Source organism: Mesocricetus auratus, unplaced genomic scaffold (assembly GCF_017639785.1).
Source record: "Mesocricetus auratus isolate SY011 unplaced genomic scaffold, BCM_Maur_2.0 Super-Scaffold_6730, whole genome shotgun sequence".
Lineage (NCBI taxonomy): Eukaryota > Metazoa > Chordata > Mammalia > Rodentia > Cricetidae > Mesocricetus > Mesocricetus auratus.
The window spans coordinates 35,638,034-35,659,701 of NW_024429184.1; the positions used below are offsets into that span (position 1 = coordinate 35,638,034).

A 21,668-nucleotide genomic window follows, 5' to 3' on the forward strand; every position below is an offset into this window, starting at 1 on the left:
CTCTGTCTCTCTGTCTCTCTGTCTCTGTCTGTTTTTGGCTTTTTGAGACAGTTTCTCTGTATAGATTTGGAGCCTCTCCTGAAACATGGTCTGTATACCAGGCTGGCCCTGAATTCACAGAGATCCACCTGCTTCTGCCTCCTAAGTGCTGGGATTAAAGTGTGCACTGTAACGTGCATTCTCCCCACCAGCCTGGTCCCAGAGCCGCATCAGTCCCATATGAACACACAGGACGCTATATTAATTATGAAGCTGTTGACCATTTGCTATGGTTTCTTATCGGCTAGCTCTGACTTAACTATTAACCCGTAACTGCTAATCTGAGTATTTCCACGTGGTCTTCTCTTACTGGAGAAAGGGTCCAGACCTCTTACTTCTCTCGAGTCCTACATAGTGACTGACTGTGCCTCTGTTTCCCAGAATCCTCCTCGACTCCTAGTCCCACCTATCTTGCTTCCCTATTGGCCAACACTGCTTTATTCATCAACCAATAAGACAAACATCACAGAAGGATTTCCCCATCAGTACACCACCACAGCCCCACAAGACAGAGTTTTCTGCATAGCCCTGACTGTCCTGGAACTCACTCTGTAGACCAGACTGGCCTTGAACTCAGATCTGCCTGCAGCCTCCCAGTACTGGGACAAAAGGTGTGCACCACTGCCACCTGGCCATTACTTTGCTTTTTGAGACAGGGTCTCTTACTGGCCTAGAACTCACCAATTAGGTTACACTGGCTGACATTTCAAAAACATACCAGCATGCCAAGTTTTTTTTTTTTTTTTAACATGGATTCTAGTGACCAAATAAATGCAGGTGCTTATGCTTATGTGGTGGGCACTGTATCGACTGAGCCATTTCTACAGTCTCCAGATGATCACGATAAAAGGATTTACAGGCTAGCTAATATGAAATTATGAGATCATATCCAGGAATAATTATTCAACCTACAGTCAATCTCTTTGCCTTCTTTTTCATCAGGAGACCTCTATAAGTGTCCAGTACCAGCACTGAGGTCATTCACACTAGTGTGCTCTCCATAGCCACTCTGAGATAGCTGAGAAACTCTCCCCAGTAGAAAGGTTTCTGCAAAGGTCTTTTCTAGGGGGTGACTCTTAGAAAATGTCGAGCATTATGTATGTAGTGTCTTGCCGTTTGCTTTTAACAGAATGATTCTCCCTAGTCATTAGAATATAAATCGGATATCCCAGACACTGAGTGCTTAGCTAAATCTTCCACCTAGCTTGATCTGAATAAGGAACGGCTATGCTGGGTCTCTGTCTACTTCAGTTCAAACATCTATCTGCTTCATTTCAAACATCACCTGATAGCCATTACTGACTGACGGTCTGGGTAGTGCTCCCAGCAGACTCCACTGATGGCTCAAATGCCCATCTAGCGTTTCTTTAGCCTCAAACAATTCTGTATCATTGCTGAAGATTACAATTAAGACAGTTACAAAAAAAACTCTCATTTTTCTATTTCATCTGTTGGAAAGGATGGGCCTATTTTGTACTTTACTGGAGTTTGTATTCCCTTTTCTGGAGCTCTACCCTTATTTATTGGGGTCAACATTTTTCTTAGCAGACTTTAAGAGCTGCTTGCAAAGTTATAAAAAATCAATTATTTGATATGTCTATGACAAAGATCTCTATGAGGTCTGCTTTTAAATATAAGTGGTTCTGATACATAGCCTTAAAGTTACTAAACAAAAACAATATTTTAGAGATACTACAGAACAAAATATTAGCTATCACTTAGGAACTCATCCCTGCCATTTCCAGCCCTTGGAACGAGGCTGTAGCTTTGCTGAGGTTACATTCAGATTAAGAACAAAAAGGGACTGAAGTATTCATGAATACTTCCCTTGAAGTACACAAGTTTTTTTTTTTAATTGTTCTTAAAGAAGATGCAATTACCAAATATAACACATTCTGCATCTGGCATGCCCTTCCTCGTTCATAGTCTGTGGAGATAAACTTACACTAGGCATTAGAATGAAATGCCTGTTTCTATAACTTTGGATATGGAGAATAATGATCTCTTTTGTTTAGTTCTTTTGCTGTTGTTTGAGACAAGGTCTCTCAATGTAGCTCTGGATATCCCTGAACTGACAAAGATTCCCCCCTGTCCTAACCAAGTACTAGGATTAAAGGTGTGAGCTTTAATCACTAATAAATATCTTAACTTTTCCCTCCTTCCCCATCTTCTTTCTCCCTCTCCTTCCTTTAGTGACCACTTTACCAACCAAAAGATTTCTCCAGTCCTCAATAACTATTTTAAAATACAAAACAAACAAACAACAAAAACCCTAACTTAAAAAAGAAGTTGGTGCTGGATGATGGTGGTGCATGCCTTTGGTCCCAGCACTTGGGAGGCAGAGACAGATGGATCTCTGCGAGTTAGAGCCAGCCTGGTCTATAGAACAAATTCCAGGACAGCCAGGGCTACCCCGTTTCAAAAAATCAAAACAACAACAAAAGTAATTACAGTACTTGGTAGTCTATACTCTTCTTCCAGAGAAATTGAAAGTCATTAAAAAAAAAGTCAGGGCTGACAACACAGCCTACAATAAGCTGCTTAGGAGCCAGAGCAAGAAGACTGCGGTTTCAAGGTCTTCCCAGGCTACCCAGAAAATTCCAGACTAGCTTGAGCAACTTCTCAAGACCCTGCCTTTAATTTTAAAAATAGAAAACAGGCAAGAGATGTAGTTCAGTGCCAGAACACCTGCCTAACATAGAGAAAACCCTGGATTCAAACCAAACACCAGGAAGAAAAACAAAAGCCAGCTGAACAAGATACAAGGATAAAATAAGTAGTTTTAAAAAGCCATCTTTTCTTTAACACTAACAACATCCAGATTACCAGCACCAGCAGTCTTGTAGACCTCCCTCGAAGCCTTCCTGTGCTGGGTCCCTATCAACACTGCTCAGCCCAAACACCATCTTAGCCCGGTCATGATAGCCCAAAAGGTGTGTGGGTTTTGCCCTTTTGCTCCTTGTAGTTCCCCTTACTAATGCTTAGTCTCCGTTCAAGCACACCTGTGACTGCACGCCTCTCAGAGGCATCACTTGGGTTTCTACCACTTACATCTGTCAATATTGGGTTTGTTTTTTTTTTTGGTTTTATGAGACAGGGTTTCTCTGTATTATTTTGGAGGCTGTCAGTCCAGCCTAGCCTCGAACTCACAGAGATCCGCCTGCCTCTGCCTCCCGAGTGCTGGGATTAAAGGTGTGCGCCACCACCACCCGGCACATCTGTCAATATTGTTATACAAGCCTTTTTTCTCTCCCAGTGCAGGACATCTCACATGACGGTATTTTTAATTCAAGGAAATGCTTAGCAATTTCCCATAAGACCTAGGGCTCTATAAATGTATCATGAAACTGACTACAGTGTTAGTAACTGGGCTCTTACCTGGTGGAATCTTTTAAGATGAAGAATTAGGATAGCTGGAACAGCAGATATAAGTAGTTGCTTCCTGGCATTAGTATAAACTCCTCCTGCTTTCTTTTCTGTATAAAATACAACAAATTTACTTGTAAAAGTCCATTGACTATATTACTTAGAATGTGATAGACATATAGTATTATACCACGTGGTGTGTGTGTGTGTGTGTGTGTGTGTGTGTTTTCTGGATAAGTGTTTTTCTGAATAGCCCTAGCTGTCCTGGAACTTATTCCATAGACCATGCTGGTTTCAAACTAAGAAATCTACCCAACTCTGCCCCCAAGTGCTGGATGTCATAATTTAAGAAAAGCAGCATGCAAGAGAAAGACACCATGGGACAGGGTTCAAGAGGAGGGTTTTTTATTAGAGAAAAGAATCATAAAAAGAGGAAAGGGAAGGGAGAGACCAGCTTCCTGAGACAGGAGTAGCGGGAGAAAGGAAAGAGGGGGAGAAAGAGAAAAAAGGGAGGGGGGAACAAACAGAGGGAGAGAGAGAGAGAGAGAAGGATGGGAGGTGGGAAGGGCCCTTTTAAAAGGGAACATAGTGAACATGCACAGGTGGTGCTCTTAGTGGCTGCAGCTGAGGGCGTGTCCTGTCAGAACCCCAAGGGCAGGCCAATATAGATGCCTGAATACTAACACTGGGACTAAAAGTATGAGCCACAACACCTAACTACACCATGTTTTAAAAATATTAAGAAACTATGTTTATATATGTTTCCATGTGTAGCGATTATGTGTTAGGGGGATACACATCTTGCACAAGCATGTGGAGGCCAAAAGGTGACAGTGGCTAGCAATCAAGTCTCCACATTTCTTTCTTTCTTTTTCTTTGTGGATAGCAATCAATTCTCCACATTTCTTTCTTTCTTTTTCTTTGAGACAGGTTTTCTCTGTGTAGCCCTGGCTGGAATTCATTCTGTAGACCAGGCTGGCCTTGAAATTACGTGTTGGGATTAAAGGCACTTGCTATCACCGCCACCATTGTTTTTGGTTTTTTAAAGGCCTCTGCATGTAGCCCTGGCTATACTGTAGCTCACAATGTAACAACAGAGATTCACCTGCTTCTCCTTCCAAGCGCTAGGATTTCAGGCATGCCTCTGCATTTGGCTTTTTATACAGGTGCCGGGGATCAGCACTCAGGTCTTCATGCTTGTTTCAGCAACCTTTCACCTACTAAGCCCTCTCTCCATCCTAAGCAACAATGCAGTCACTAGTGAGGCACTGAAAATGCATCAGGTGAGAGTCCCTACTTTTCTCTAATCAAGCAAACACTAGATTCGTAGCATAAACATACATAAGAACATCAAATACATATCTTGGATTTAGGACAAATTGATGGGATTTGTGAAGGTCAGTAATCTCAAATCCCACTAGTGATTCAACTGTAAGTTTTCAGATATTTCAGAAAGATTTCAAACCCCTCAGATTAGAATAAATGGGTTTGTGTTTTCAAGACAGAGATGATCTTCTTGGTTTGGTTACTGCAACATCTGGGAATCTACTTTGCCCCGCCAGTGTCCTAAGTGCAGAGACAGATGAGTAAGACAAGGCCTGTGCCTTCGGGCTCAATACACACAGGCCCTCGGAGTGCCCCATTAAGTTCCTATAGGCACTCATCACCTACAATCCATCAGCAACCTAGGAACAAGCAAGCTGGAAGTTCACCTGCAGAGCTGCTTTCTCTTTGGCACTTCTGTTTCTTCTCCGTACAGTCCTCACAGAGAAGCTTGTTGTTGCCCATGAGTAACTCCATGGACGTGAACTGATAGAGACAGGACTGCACTGAGCATTCTTTAGAAGTAGTCACATAGCTCTGAGAAAGAGTCTGAAAAGCATTTTGGGCGCTATGACACTTCATGTGCTTTCCCTCTGAAAAACACAAATTGTTGGGGATATTCAGTGGCTGTTTTTCCCTGTCAAAATCTCTATTTCCGATGACAGTGCTGCCCAAACGAAGTTCGGCAAGAGCTTCAGCCATCTCCTCATCGCCACCACGAGTCTCGGTGTTGTATGGCAATTCACTTGCCAGTGAGAGGTGTAGGTGCGGATCTGTGCGCCCACAGGAGTCGCCACTGGCTGGGAACAGCACAGTTTGCTTGGAAGCGCTCTCGGATTCAGAAGGCTCGCTGTCAGCATCGGCACTGCTTTCAGAAAGGCTGGCTTCTTTCTCGCTGCCGTCGGTGGCGCTTTCGTTCAGCGACGACTCAGTGCTCATGACGGTGGCAAACGGGCTCCCTTCACAGTTTTCATTCTTCCGACGCAGAACACTCTCTTCTCCGGATGGCAGTTTTCTTACTTGTTTTCTGTCTTGACTTAATTGATTCTGTAAGTTGACAGTATTTTTCAGAAAAAAGAATCTTGTGACCTTATTGAAAACAAATGCCCACACCACAGTTATTAAGTAAACATTTCTCTGAGATCCATTTCCAAATCTACCTAAATGAGAATCAACAGACGACAGACTAACTGGCTCTAATTTAAAGCTGTTACCAGGGAGACTAACAACAATGGCTGCCATGTGTGGGAAAGGGAATAGGACTTCTGTAGAACAGGGCTATGAGGGAGACTTAAACCTTTCTTATAGACATAAGACATCTATTTCCATCATTATGTATTTGGTTTGTTAAAGAACACATCATAAAAGATGAGTAATAGCTGGGTGGTTGTGGTGTACACCTTTAATCCCAGAACTTGGAAGGCAAAGAGAAAGAAGGATCTCTGTGAGTTTGAGGCCAGGCTGGTCTATACAGCAAATTCCAGAGACCTTGTCTTAAAACAACCAAACAAACAAACGAGCAAAAACCCCAAACAAAACACCACAAGCTAAAGAAAAGGCATTACACACTCATATAGCTTACTAGCCAACGCTTTTGAAAAGTACAACAAAAACTGAAGTGCCTTCGTCATTTCCAATCCATGAGGTTCCAATCAGAGCACTTCTATTCTTCTTTGTTAGAAAAGGCATGTGTTGAAGTATATTAAACATGCTAAGTATCTTAGGAGGTAGAAATGAGAAAGACTTTAACTGTAATCCTAACAAGTAGGAGGTTGAAGCAAGTTTCAAGACAGCCTGAACTAAATGCTGAGACTCTGTCTCAGAAAACAAACAAACAAACAAAAAAAACAAAACCAACCAGCGAACTAGGCAGACAGATGGACAGATGACTAGTAAAATAAAATAACTATAAAATTAAAACAACAAGAGAAGACCACACATTCTATCTTTTGTAGTTTTGCCACTTATAAGACTTCTAATGGAGTAGCTTCAATTTCACATGTTAGTTTGCCAAGTCAGTACAAATTAATTATCTAAGGACATTCTTCTTAGATAAAATACAAATTCAGATTGATTTCTATTTTAATACAATAGTTAACAACCAGACATGTCTCTAGAAAAAATATTGACAAGATGCTTGAATAGCTAGTAATATGAAAACAGACATACCAAAAGTTTTGTGTCCCTACTTGATTGGAATACATATCACCACTCAAAAATCAGTGTCTCTCCTGTCCTCTACCCAGCTCCATCTCCCCTATTTTGTTTTGTTTATAGTTTCAGAGACAAATCTTGCTACTATAGTTCAGCCCAGGCCAGAATTACTATGAAGCTCTGTAACATGCATTCTTCCCTCAAGCCTGGTCAATGAGCCTCATCAGTCCCAAGTGAACATGCAGGACACTATATTAATTATAACGCTGTTGGCCATTTGCTATGGTTTTTTGATGGCTAGCTCTGACTTAATTATTAACCCATAATTACTAATCTATATATTTTATAAGATTTATTTATTTTTATAAGGACTTATCAAGGACACAACTTTATGCATCCTCTCTTCCTGAGAGATCACATGGCAACTCTCACTTTTGACATTTCCCAGAATCCTCCTGACTCGCAGTTCCCACCCATCTTAAATTACTATTGGCCAAAGGTGCTTTAGTCATCAACATATACACAGAAGGACTTCCCCCATCAAAGCGCAACTTGGGATCCTCCTGCTTCAGTCTCTTGAGTGCTAGAAATACCTGGCTAGAAGTTGTCTTGCTGAAAATTAATCAAAGCTAAAATTTGGCCTCTCCACCTAAATGCAGTGGAGAGGAAGTAATGGAGAGAAAAGAGTCTGTCAGAACCATGGGAACTCAACAGCAAAATAAATTATTGTTGAACATGGGAAAGTACTAACACAAGGATCACATTGCCTCAGTAAACAGATTGAAGAAGGGAATCTTTAGATTATCAAGAGATTTAAAAAGTGTGCTAATCAACTGTAATCTGTTGATCCTTTTTTAGATTATAAATCCAAACTTTAAAACATGTTTGACATTACTAATGAGAGACAATTTCAAGTATATTCTGGTACTTTGGTAATATTTGTGGAGAGCATCTTCATTTTTATTTCTTTGTTGTTCTGGGTGGCGAACATTTGAGCTCTACCACAGGGATCTATCCCAGGCCCCTAAAATGATAACTATTAGTGATGTACTTTCAAATACATGCTATATCTGGGATTTCCTTCAGAATACCTGGGCTGGAGAAAGAGGAAGCAATGGAATATAGATGGTGAAAACATGATCAGCATTGATCTGGTTTTTGTAAAGCTGATAAACAGGAGGGTGGGTGTTTATCAGATACTGTGGTTTTGACTTGGAACATGCTTGAGATTTTTCAAAATGAAAGTATTAAGAACACCCCTCCCAATCTCACTTGCCTTATCTTTAGGTGACGGATGCTTCTTGGCAGCTCTGGGTTGATGGGCACTTTCTACAGTAGCAGTGTTGTTATCATGATCTCGGTCTGTCTCCTGTAAACCTCTGGATTTATTCATTTTTCCCGGAAGTACAGGTTTTGAAACCTATGCCACATGTGACATAAAACATTTTTAGCAAACGTTTCTAACTTACTAGAAATGTAAGAAGATAATTTCCTATTTAAAAAAAATACTTGCTAAACTATTTTATTAGTATGGGTGTTTTGTTGGCATGTGTGTTTGTGCACCACTTCATGCACTGCCCATAAAGGCCAGAAGAAGGTGATGGATGCCCTGGAACTGGAGTTGAAGAATGTGGTAATCTGAATGTAATTGGCCCCCATAATCTCATTGGGAGGGAGGGGCACTATTAGGAAGTGTGGTTTTGTTGGAGTGCATATGGCCTTGTTGGAGGAAGTGTGTCACTGTGGGGGTGGGCTTTGAGGTTTCCTATGCTCAGGACACTGTCCAGGATCTCAGTCAACTTCCTGCCTGTTGTCTGCAAGATGTAGGACTCTCAGATGTTCCTCCAGCACCACATCTGCTTACACACTGCCATACTCTCTGCCATGATGATAACGGACTGAATCTCTGAAACTATAAGCGAGCCACTTCAATCAAACGTTTTCTTTATAAGGGTTGCCATGGTCATAATGTCTCTTCACAGCAATAGAAATCCTACCAAAGACAAGACAGCTGGAAGGTCACAAATCATGTGGGTACTTGGAATTGAACCCAGGTCCTCTGGAAAGGCACACAGTAACTTAACTGCTGAGCCTTCTCTCCAACCAGCTTAAAAAGGTAATTTTCTTAACAATTTCAAAATACAAGTGCTGGATAACCTTTTTGTATAATGTAAAGATGTCTCTGTTTTACCTCACCCACTTAAGGTATCCTCTGATTGGTTTAATAAAGAGCTGAATGGTCAATAGCTAGGCAGGAAGAGGATAGGCAGGACTTCCAGGCAGAGATAGGGACTCTAAGAAAGAATCTGAGTCAGGAGATTTGCAGCCAGACTCAGAAGAAGTCAGACACAAAGCGGTGAAGAGAGGTAATGAGACACAGACACATGGCAGAACCTAGATTAATATAAACTGGTGAATTTAAGTTTTAAGAGCTAGTTGAGAACAAGCCTAAGCTAAAGCCAAGCTTCCATAATTAATAAAAGGCTCCCTGTCGTTATTCTGGAGCCGACTATATACAAGGCCTAAAGATCTGGTTCCAGTAAGAAAATACATACAATTTATGCACATGTACACAAACTTGACAACCAAACACACTATGCAAACACAGTTCTGTGTAAACTGTATGATTCTGAGATACAGACAATAGGCTCAACAGATGTTTAAAAAAATGAATGCACACTTTTCACAGGAGTTCCATGATTACTTCTCCTTACCCTTTCTTCTATAATAGGAAGTGAAATATCAATGAAGGGATCCTTCATGGTGGAGATCTTAAAAAGAAAAAGCAGATTGAGAACTTTAGTTAGAATTCTAACAGAGATACACATTGTTGTTAAAGAGCAAAACAAATCAAGCTTCCTAGGTGACTTAACATCTCAAGTTAAAACACAATATGAAGTGTTAAGAAAAAACAGAAAGCTGGGCAGTGGTGATGCATGCCTTTATTTCCAGCACTTTGGAGGCAATGCAGTTTAGAGCTCTGTGAGTTTAAGGCCTGGTCTACAGAGCAAGTTCCAGGACAGCCAGGGCTGTTGTTACACAAAGAAATCCTGAAAAAGAAAAGAAAAGAAAAAAAAAACAAACAAGTAAAAGCAAAAACAAAAAGCAGAGATAACAATGTTTGGCCATATTCCTAGGATAATTCTGTTTTAAAAGATACCTATGTGAAAAAGAAATCAGTGTCCATGCCCAATGCTCTATAAGCCTTAGTCAAAGTTATAGTCCCATTCTGTTTCAATATCATAGGCAAGAGAAGATATAAATAATAACCTTGATTTTCTAAAACTAGGGAAGGCAAAAAAAAACTGAACATTGTGACTCTTTGAAGATTAAGTCAAAAGTTCACATACCCTTTTGAACATCACACAACCCCCCCCCACACACACAAAATCAAACGTGACAGTCTTATTGTGCCACATTTTAGGGCACTGTGATAGTTAGTCATTTTCACAGAAATTTCTCTCTCACCTCAATCAAAACTAGAAGCTAATATATCCAATCACAGGCTTATCCGGCATGGTGGCATATAGCTGTAATCTTACCACCGGGGAGGCTGACACAAGAGAACTCCAGTTCAAAGTCAGCCTGGGCTACATATACACAGCACAATGAGGAGAGGAGCCCAGAGAAGTGAAGCCAGAATTTCTCAGGTAAGTCAAGAGGAAAAATGAAATGATTTAAACAAACAAGTTGATTTAGAAAAACTTAAAGATATGCTTACATTTTAGAAGTGGAAGGTATATTTTACTATGTAACCACCTATCATATCTTTTTTAATGATTTCAAGACCACATGTAGAAGGAAACCTCTTTGCTGCCATAATCACCAGCTGTTTTAAGAGGAAAAAGCTGAACTGCAAGCTGACTACAGGAGAAATGCACTCTACTCAGAACACTGTTGTGATCTTTGCCCGTCTGATGGCTACAGGAGAGTTAACTGTGATGACTGTTGCCATAACAGCATATTTCTACTTTCTTCCGTAACAGGTTCATGTGCTATAAGCATCTTTGAGCTTGAGTAAGCAGTTGAGTCTTTTATAAAGGAAAAGCAGCTCACTTAACACAAAACTACTTACTTTGAAGACATCACTATTGTCCTTTAAGTTGTTTCGCTTGTGTATGAAGCAATGTTGAAACTCTAAAGTTATTGAAAAGTAATTGTTATTTAAAGTAAGTCTATCAATTTGTCCGCTATCTATCTACAACCACTGTGATACTTGAGCAATAAAACACAATACAACAAAACAACATGATTGAGGTTTATTCTGTGGAGTGAATTCTAAGTACATACATTTGCACATTCTTCACACATGACTGTGCTAGTTAATTCACCAATAAAGATCCGATCTATGAAGTTCATCTTCACACCTTCTTTTCCATAGGCTGCAAAAAGCATCCATTTTTAATTAAAAAATTCACAAAACAGTCACTGATCCAACAATTACATGCCATTATTTATCTATTCCATTATTCATTTATTCAAAGGCCATCTGGATAAAGTATAGCTTCCATATTATATCCAACAATGTATTTATTATACTATGTTGCATCTTTCTCCTTTCCAGTTTTACAAAAGGAGACACGACAGTTGAGCACCATAATCTGCAAAAATTAACATCATGCAGGTCCCAGGGATTGAACTCATGTCATCAGCGTTGGCAGCACCACACCTTTACTTGGTAAGTCATCTTCCCAGTCCAAACTATTTTAAGAGGTAAAATAAATATAGCAGTAACTACTAACTCATATCACACCCCTGCTGCTCCCATCAATTTTCTTGATGCCTCTAATGTAAAGGTAGACAGAATAGGGAAAATAACTGTTTTTTGAGGCTAAATATTCTAGAACCATGGCTGTAAAGAAGGGATGTAAAAAGAAAGTTTGTGAGCCAGGCGGTGGTGGCACATGCCTTTAATCCTAGCGCTCGGGAGGCAGAAGCAGGCAGATCTCTGTGAGTTAAGAGACCAGCCTGGTCTACAAGAGCTAGTTCCAGGACAACCTCCAAAGCCACAGAGAAACCCTGTCTTGAAAAAAAAAACAAAAACCAAAAAGAAACAAAACAAAACAAAAAACAAGTTTGTGAAGTACAGTTAAGGAATCCTGGGCAACTAATAACTCATGTAAACATGTACATACATGTGCTTGGTGATTACTCTTAAAGGTTGAAATTATTTTGTTTATGAAGTACTCACAGATCAATGGAACCGGAGGAAACTAACCACACAATGTGCTATGGATGTAGTTACATTAGGCGACACACACACAAAAGGATGCACTGTGCTAATATTTCTGCTCTGACAGATATTTAAAGTTTTCTCAGTAAAACCTGAGACGGAAGTATATTAACAAAAGGGTTCATCTTGCTTTCAAACTTCTATCGTTTGCAAGCCTCTAGCATCAAAGTGTTGAAAATTAAGAGCATTTTCCAAAGCATTTAATAACTGAAAGACATACTTTAATACCAATAGACATTTTATAGTGACTGCTAAGAAATACAGCATTCCACTAGGAAAAATCAAACAAGGCATTAAAAAGAACTGACCCAAATGGGAAGAAACCAGGGCTGTTGCTGTCAACATGCACTAGATGGCAGCATCACAACACAGAGTAACAAGGCACACACTGGAGAAACTACATCTTCCAGCTGCCTCCCTATGTAGCTCTGGCTGTCCTGCAGCTCGCTCTGCAGATCAGGCTGACCACAAACTCAGAGATCCACCTGCCTCTGCCTCCCAGGTGAGTGCCACTACACCTGACTGAGGAAGTCAGCCTAAAACCTGTAACTACAATAGAATGTTAGAGCACTTATTTATAAATTATAGTCGTGTACTATAAGTAATACTACAAAAATAAAAGTTAGAAATAAAACACGATATCTTCCAGTGCCCTCTACAATGATGGCTTCATACTAACATTAGTATTTCAGTGCAGAATACAAACTAAGAGTAGGAATTGGATGTCACAGGATATAAACTCAAACTGCACTATCTATACAAGATTTGCTTAATCACTGGCCTGTCTTATGCTGACAGTCATGTAGCAAATAACTAGAGCAGGCAAGATTCGCTACTATTATTAGTCTATTAAATAAACAGTCAATCTGCAATGTCTTTAGAGCCTATAGGCATTTTGTGTACATAAAAGAAGGTAGTGTAGCTGCCCTCTGTTTTTATTTTTTTGTTTGCTTGTTTTTGTTTTGTTTTTTTGAGACAGAGTTTCTCTGTATTGTTTTGGAGGCTGTCCTGGAACTTGCTATGTAGACCAGGCTGGCCTCGAACTCACAGAGATCCACCTGCCTCTGCCTCCCGAGTGCTGAGATTAAAGGCGTGCGCCACCAACGCCTGGCTGTGTAGCTGCCCTCCGAATTGAACTCAAAACCCTCTCCACAAAAGTGGTGAACCAATGACTGATACTGTACGCATCAAAGTAGGTGAACAATGTAGTTACAGAGGCAGTAGCCTCAAATGGGGAACTAGACAGAGAAGCCCCTTTTTAAAACACACAATGCTGAGTGCACACTTGTGGCTGCCCCAGGATGCAGAAAATAGAGCCAGTGTGGGCATGGAACACTGAGGGAGAGGGGGCTGTGTCCAGAGGAAAGTCTTTTCCAACACTACCCTTTCTGCGGGCTCTTCGATGCTCCCCCACCCACCCACTCTCCAATGTTCCCTGAGCCTTGTGGGGAGGAAGAAACCTTTACTCTATTGCTCTAGGAAGAACTTAATAGAGTCAACATACCTTTGACTTTTTTTCTAGTTTCATCGTCAGCAGTCTTCGTAGTTGGGTTGTTAAATGCTTTTAAAATGCTAGCTTGTATCCTCTGTAAAACAAAGATAAGAGAATCTAGTGATGTTTAATGAAGATCTCATGCTCGATAAAAGGGCATCCGGATAGCAAGGTACACTATGGTTCCCACCCTGAAACAAAGTATCTGAATCTTAAATGGGTACTGATTGTTGGAATGTGTAGTTTTATTCTGTTTTGAAAGTTCTTTTTATGTGTGAGATTGAGATTTCCCTAACATATGCACATTTAGAAACATTGAGTGTATTCTACCTTTCAGTTCTAAAATCCCACAGAAGCACAAACCCCCTAACTGGACATGACACTGCATGTCTGTAATCTCAGCATTTGGAGGAAGGGACAGGATTGTGAGGCAGGACCAGTCTGGACTACAGAGTGAGACCCTGCTTCTAAAACAAATTAAAAACAAAAGGAATGAAAAGGCTCCAAAACCTCTCTAATGCCAAATTTTCACAGGTGAGAATCACCTTTGTGTTCAGGTTTCCTCTCAGATCTCAAGCATTTTTACCAGTTACAAAAGCAAGTAGCCCAGTTAGTTCAGCTTCTCTTCAGGCTTAGAGTGAGAGTCTCCCCCCACCGCCATCTCCTCCCTATATCTCAACTGGCATTCTTTATCAAGACAAAAATATGAAAAGAGGAAAAAAGATCAGATCACATGAAATGTCTTGTCTATGAAGAAACCTTAATATATAAGAAGCTATCAGACTAGTCACTGCTGTCTCTCCAGAGAAAGTGCTCACACACAGGGACCCTAGAATCCCGACTGTCAATTAACGTCTATCAAGAATTTCCCCAGTCATGATTATGGTGATCATTAGATGAAGTTGTCAGTAATGACTGTGTCTTCAGCTGCTTGCAGATATTTCTACACGTGTGTGTGTGCATGTATTCATATGTGATGCTGAGCTCTGAACCTGGGGCTCACACATGTAAGGAAAGAGTTCGACCACTGAGCCTCACACCCGCAGTCCTTATTTTTATGTTAGGAAAGTTCCAATCTCCCCCCCAAAAAACTTTCAAAATAGAATAAAACGATATATCCCAACAATAAATACATATTTAAGTCAACAAATTATTAGCCTTCAATTAGTTGGGCCTCTAATTAAGAGGAAAGTGTAACTTAACATTGTTACACAGGGTAAAGGGAAGCTTATCATCTTTCAAAAGACATTTTTTCTACACATTGATCACAGGTTTTACTATGTAAAACTATTGCCTGAGAGGTACATCAGTGGGGAGATGGTTCAGTGGGTAAAGTACCTGCCATGTAAGCATGAGAACCAAAAATACGAATTCCCAGAAACCCCACCTTCCACAAAGCCAGGGCGGGTGTGGGGGCCTGTGATCCTGGTATGGGAAAAGTGTAGACAGGAATCCTCTAGCAAGCTGGACTAGCTGAGAGGGTGACTTGTGGGTTCAGTAAGAGACACTGCTTTAACATACAGGAGGAGGAACTATTAAGGATAATATCAAAATCAACTTTGGGTCTCTGTGCAGAAACATACATGCACTCACACATGGGAACACACACATGAACACATATATACACACTCACCAAAACCCAACTCTACTGTCTGAAATCAACCTTAAACAAGGTTTATTATTTATTTATATGTGCCTATGTGTAAGGTATGTGCATATTTTCAGGTACCCATGGAATCCAGAAGAGAGCATTGGGTCCCCTGGGACTGGGGATCTATGGATCTATAATAAACTCACACACACACACACACACACACACACACACACACACACACACACACACGCACGCACGCACGCACGCACGCACGCACGCACACCACCTAAACTTACTCATGCTATAAGAAAAGGAAAGCTAGGGATGGAGTTGCTGAAACACACACGGCAGAGTGCAGCTAGCTGAGACATTCTGCCTTTGACATAATCTTACTCAACACTGAATTAAAATGATGTATCTTTAAAATAGTAAGTCTAATCTTAGTGAAAGCTCAAATTAGAAGGGGAAAAAAAAGCAAATAAAGCTTGAATCTGAAGGTGGAAAGGCTGCCCATAAAAGAAGCACTTATAGTAAATGTGATTATATATTCTGCACATACACAAACATGTGTAATTTGACCCCATGCCCCCTTTAGCATTATATTCAATTTAGCAGTATTACGTTCCTCAACCTTATAGTCACAAGAAAAGCCTTAAGGGAACTATACTGAAGGTCAGTTGTTTTAAGTCATCTCTCCACAATTCTGGTGGCAGACATAACAGTGCAGCCATCAGAAAAGCCAGGGCAGTGACACGGATGCACCACAGCACACTCAGCATCTGCACATTCCCAGGCAAGACAATGCAGGTCCCGTCTGCCGACCCACTGCAACCAAGCAGCGTGACTGTTCCGCCTGTGAGGCTAAATCCATCCACAGACATGACATTTTAATCTTGTCAAACTATCTATGGCCTTCAATTAGCAGAATAAGGGCAATATATACTGCCTGGGTTTTTATGATGCCGTACAGCAGAGAAAAATAATGCGTAGAAAAAGATTTTAATTTGTAATGATGTATGACTATCACATAACAAACATACTTCTGTAGAAAAAAACATAAAATCTGTAAGAAAATGTAATAAAATTTTAGCTCAGGGAAATGTTAATGTCTCTGAAATTTAATTTATCTTTTAAAAAAAACAGGTAAAACATGATGCAGTAGTTATCCACCAACTTATTCAAATGACAATACATTCAAAATAGCTACAAATCCCCAGGAAACCAGAAGGAATAATCTATATAACACTCCAGTTCTCATTAAGAGCTGTAATAAACTTGTTTAACAGTACCCACAGAACTCCATCTGGGTACAAAGGACGGACACAAAAAACGGGTTGAACTCCCGGATTTCAGTTGAAGAAAGGCAGGAGGGATCATATGAACAAGGAGGCTCAAGAGAATGATGGGGAAAACCACAGAGACAGCTGACCAGAGCTAGTGGGAGCTCACAGACTATGGACCGACAGCTGGGGAACCTGCATGGGATCAAACTCAACACTCTGAATGTGGGTGACAGTTTGCATGGCTTGATCTGTTGCGGGCAGTGGGACCAGGACTTATCTATCCCAGGTGCATGAACTGGCTTTTTGGTGACCCATTCCCTATGGAGGGAAACTTTGCTAAGCCTTGATGGGGGGGAGGGGGCAGGGTGTGGCTTGGTCCTGCCTCAATTTAGTATACCAGACTTTGCTGACTCTCCAAGGAAGGCCTTACCCCTTCTGAGGAGTGGATGGGGGTGGGAGGTGGGGAGGACAGGAGAAAGGGAGGGAGAAGGAACTGAGGCTGGTATACAAAATGAAAAAGGGATTTTTTTAATTAAAAAGAATGGTATCTTTCTCAGACAAACTTGTAACTCAAGAAAGGTTTTTAAAAAATCATACAAATCTTTCTTTCGTACAGCTGGTTTTTGAGACAGGGCCTCACTATGTAGCCCAGGCTTGCCCAGAATTTACCACCTTCTATCCTCTTGCCTCCAGAGTGATGGAATTACTAGAATGTGTCACCATGCTAGGCCATGACAAAAATCTTAACAGAAGGTAACCTCAGAATCTCAGAGTGCTGAAGAAGACGGAGTGTGAAGATCCAAAGGTTGAACCCAGTGAGTGAGTCAGGAAGTCAGCAAAGGGTACAATTACAGTGCACACTGTTTTGTAGAACACAGAAATCAACACAGCCTTTGCTGTGCAGAAATAATGTCTAAGACAATATTAGAGCCCTACCACCTCTCTCCACTAAAATGTGGCCATTAAAAAATATTACAGTTCAAAGAAACTGGACTTTTAAGAGTATTTGCTTAGCTTCTGTGGGGCGCTGGGATGAGTGAAGGGGGGAGAAAGGGAAATGTTACCTTGCATAACATTTATTGTAAGAACAGAAACACTTTGTTTACACTTGACTGCTATATTTCTGATTACTAAAAAGATTAAGAAGTGTACTTGCTTTGAGGAGAAGAGAAGTTTTTACCTTATTATCTATAACTAATAGAGTAGTTATAGTGTATGCTTAGACAGTAATTCTGAAGCTAAAAGTAGGCTTCCAACTGTTAGGAACCCTTAGCAATAACTGCTATAAGGGAGAAAATAGAGTGTTAGTCTATTTTCTGTTTCTGTAACAAAATAAATAAAATTAGCCTCAAATTCAAGGTTACTCTGGCCTATAAAGGGAGACCCATCTTTTAAAAGTCAAGGGAGAAAAGAGAAGAGAATCTTAGGACGGCCTTGGCGTTTGACATGGTGGTGGGAGGCATCTTAGGATGTGATAAGGGCAAATGTGCTGCTCGGATCTCTCCTCCTCTTCGTTCTCATACCTTATTTAGCTCTAATTGCCACCAAAGATCCCATTTCCTAATACCATTAACATGTGACTTTAGTGATTATGTTTCTAACGTGTACTTTTAGGGAATACATCAGAAGCACAGCAATGTAGGATATGTGCTGTGTATCTGACATCTTTAGTGTTTTGTACCCTCTCTGATAAATTACATATTATCTACATAAGATCCCCTAATGAGTTAAATTCCACTGATGTCACGTTAAGGCCAATAAACAACTAGCACACCACTGCATAGGGCTGGAACAGCACTCCCTGCAGAGCCTGCTTTAGCAGCTCTTCTTTGTGGAGACCGTTTCCTGACTCACAAAGCTGAAGTTCTACTCCCTGGCCACAGGAGGAAGCTAACCTAGTATGTGGCAAGGAAGGTTTACTCGGAGAACTCAAAATCACCACAGCCGGTTTAGGCTTTGCATATGTGACTCTGAATTACGATGAGAACTGCACTGGATTCAGCATGAGAAGTAAACACTGTTCTGACATCTGAAAAGTGAAAAAACTCTAAAGAGTCAAAGAAACTAGAGGAAAGGAGACTAAGGGGACAAGGGGACAAGGGGACTGCTTTCTAGACCATGGTTCGTCTTCCTGTATTTATATACCTTGGCCTCAATATTTAAGACAACCTTCTACCCTGCTCTTCCTTCCTTCCTTCCTTCCTTCCTTCCTTCCTTCCTTCCTTCCTTCCTTCCTTCCTTCCTTCCTTCCTTCCTTCTCTCTCTCTCTCTCCCCCTCCCTCCCTCCTAGCATTCTGAGACAAGGTCTCACTATGTGGAACAGGCTGGCCTCAAACTCAGAAACTTGCTTGCCTTTGCCTCTCTTGTGCTGGGATTAAAAGAATGCAACTCATGCCTGACTCTTTTTTTTTGGAGAGGGATCTCACTACAAACTCCTGAGTCCACCAATCCTCCTGCCTCAGCTTCTTGAGTAGCTGGGACAGAAGATATATACCACAGTGAGTTTTGTTTCTAAGCTACTTTGAGTTGATTTAAGAGCTGAAGGACATTAAGAAAAAGGGAAAACAGGGCTACAAAGTATAAAAGAAATAATCTTACTGAAGAAAGGCAAAAATATAGACAAAAATTGCTTGGCACTATACTTTAAAATTACAGAAATTATTCCAGATTATTATCCTTGCTTTAAAGAGAACACGTGACACACATTAAGAAATCTGACCTTTGTCTCCTCTGTCCTCACTGCATCCAACAAATGGTGCAAAAGCTCTTGACTGTCCTGTTGCTGGAACCCTTTAAACCGAGGAGCCCTAGGATGTTGAAGCAGAAGCAAGAAAGAAAAAGAGGAATAATCATTCCACAGATGACCAGTAACACATCAGTCTTACTTAAGATCACTTGGAAATAAATTAACGGTCAGTTTACCTCTTCCCAATTAAACAGACAAAATGCTCTTCCTGTCCCAGTGCAAATGAGAGCACTGGGCTGGTACTTACCTTCCATTAGGTACGTCATATAGTACTGACAGTTTTCACGTTTTACCCCCTCCCCCCAAACAATCCCACTCAGAAGTGCTCTGTTCTCAAGCTATAAGTAAGGGACCTGTTGTGGGATAACCGTTTTGTACATTGTGAAGATGTGTCATTCTAATTGGCTTAACAAAGAGCTGAGTGGCCAATAGCTGGGCAGGATTTTCAGGCAATGCTGGAAAGAAGAAGGAAGGGGTCACCAGTCAAGTGGAGAGGAAGCAGCCTGCACAATACAGAGTAAGGGCAGTAAAGCCACAAGACAAAAAGTATATGGATTTTAAAAAATGGGCTAATTTAAGTTGTAAGAGCTAGTCAGTAATGAGCTTAAGTGATCAACCAAGCTTTTACAATTCTGTGTCATTACTGAGGAGCTGGCAGTCCCATCCGAAGGGTCTGACTACAGGAACCAGAAGAGATATTAAAATAATATGCAATGTCACACAGCCAGCAAGAAAAACAACAAAGCCAAGTCTCTGTAATTTATTTTTTTAACTTAAAGAATGAAAAGATTAAGATACATTCTGTATCTTAATATAAATATTCATTTGTTTTTTATCTTGGAAGAAATACAGTTTCACATTTACATAATGTATCTTAATATAACTATACATTGATAAACATGTGCATATATTCCTTCTATGGATTTAATAATTAGCTTTCCTGTGTGACTGAATGAGATAGTTAAGTGCTATGCATGATAGCTTAAGAAATAGCAAAAACTAACAAGACTGCATGAAATTACACTTTTCACAGAAAAATTAACAGCCAGCAGCATGAAGAAAAATCCTTCCCATAAATTACTAGATTAGTATCTAGAATATCTACATAAAGAGCAAAAAAAAAAAAACCCACAGAAAACAACCCAGCAACATAAGGAGAAATGAACACTGAACAGAGCGTACACAGATCGCCAAGAAAATAGGGGGCAAAGTCCATACTCTTAGTCACAGGGAAACTCTAATCAGAACTACACACCCCAGTCAGATGGCTAACATCAAGAAGCCAACAAATGCTGGCAAAGATGTGAAGGAAAAGCAGCCCTCATATACTGTTGGTGGGAATGTACAGTGCCACAGCCACTATGGAGATCAATACAGAGGTTCCTCAGGAAACGAAGAGCAGAGTGACCACACGACCCAGCATTTCTTGACTGAACATTTAAGTCAACATACCCAAGTTATGCAAGTCACAGGATACAGAATTAGTATCAATATACAAGTGGATAAAGAAAATGCATGCTACACAAGAGACTTTAAAACAAGCGTAAAGAAAACTTTGTGTCATTTGCAGATAAATGAATGAACAGATCAAAATGTTAAGTCAGAGAAGCCAGACCCAAAAAGAATAATTTATGTTTTTCTCGGATGTGGAAATCTCAATAAAACAAAAGAAGATATGAAAGTGAAAAGGAATATTTGGGAAGAAGAAAGGGACCAGTGAGGGAGGGGGTGCAAAATTTGTATATAACAAACATGATGAAAATGTCATAATGAAGTCAACTGTTTATACAATGAATACAAGTGAATAAAAAGTTTTAAAGTCTGTATCAAATTCCAAAGTCAAGATAAATGTCTTAAATGAAAGTTAACCCTAGTATGCAGTCTAATCTAAGGTGAATTCTATGAAAAGAACACAGAATAGCATTTAACACAGTACAAAACAAATTTACAATAATTTCACTATGATATATGTGTGTGTGAATGTATATGTATATACAAATACATGTATACACATACACAGATATAAAATCTCCTTTGATATAAACAGCACGGCTAAAGACACTATAAAAATGAACTACATTTTTCTACTTGAGAAGACTGAAGAGGAACAAACTAAATGCCACCAGATACCAACCCAGCTCTTATGGCCCAGAGTCTAGTACTTTAAATAGTATTCCTCATTATCTCATAATTAGCATCCACCCTGCAGTGCACTGATGTGCCTGCCACGAGGCTATGCGAACTGGCAGTGACGTTAATGTAGAAGAGGAAACACCATTCCAGTTAGTCTTTTATTAGGTAGCTGCAAACAGCTTCGTGTTAGAGAATGGTTGTGGGAGTAGATCAGAGAAACTCAGGCTAGAAACAAATCCCAGTGTTACTTGAGCCTCCACAACTGGAATCACAAGAGGTAGAAATCCCATAATAGACTTGTGCTG

At 40.3% G+C, this 21,668-nt stretch overlaps 1 protein-coding gene across 4 annotated transcripts in view; it reads right to left on the reverse strand.

Moving 5' to 3' along the window:
• The window catches only part of Usp45 (ubiquitin specific peptidase 45), a 62,214-nt gene that overhangs the window by 9,386 nt on the left and 31,160 nt on the right, over window positions 1-21,668 (reverse strand). For all 4 annotated transcript variants that reach the window (XM_013110260.3, XM_005066230.4, XM_021224676.2 and 1 more), the window contains 7 exons: window positions 19,204-19,291; window positions 13,620-13,701; window positions 11,173-11,264; window positions 9,597-9,653; window positions 8,159-8,302; window positions 5,118-5,775; window positions 3,418-3,515 (listed from right to left, as the gene is read on the reverse strand). In XM_013110260.3, the coding sequence (XP_012965714.1) occupies window positions 3,418-3,515; window positions 5,118-5,775; window positions 8,159-8,302; window positions 9,597-9,653; window positions 11,173-11,264; window positions 13,620-13,701; window positions 19,204-19,291 (1,219 nt within the window). The remainder of the gene's footprint in view (window positions 1-3,417; window positions 3,516-5,117; window positions 5,776-8,158; window positions 8,303-9,596; window positions 9,654-11,172; window positions 11,265-13,619; window positions 13,702-19,203; window positions 19,292-21,668) is intronic.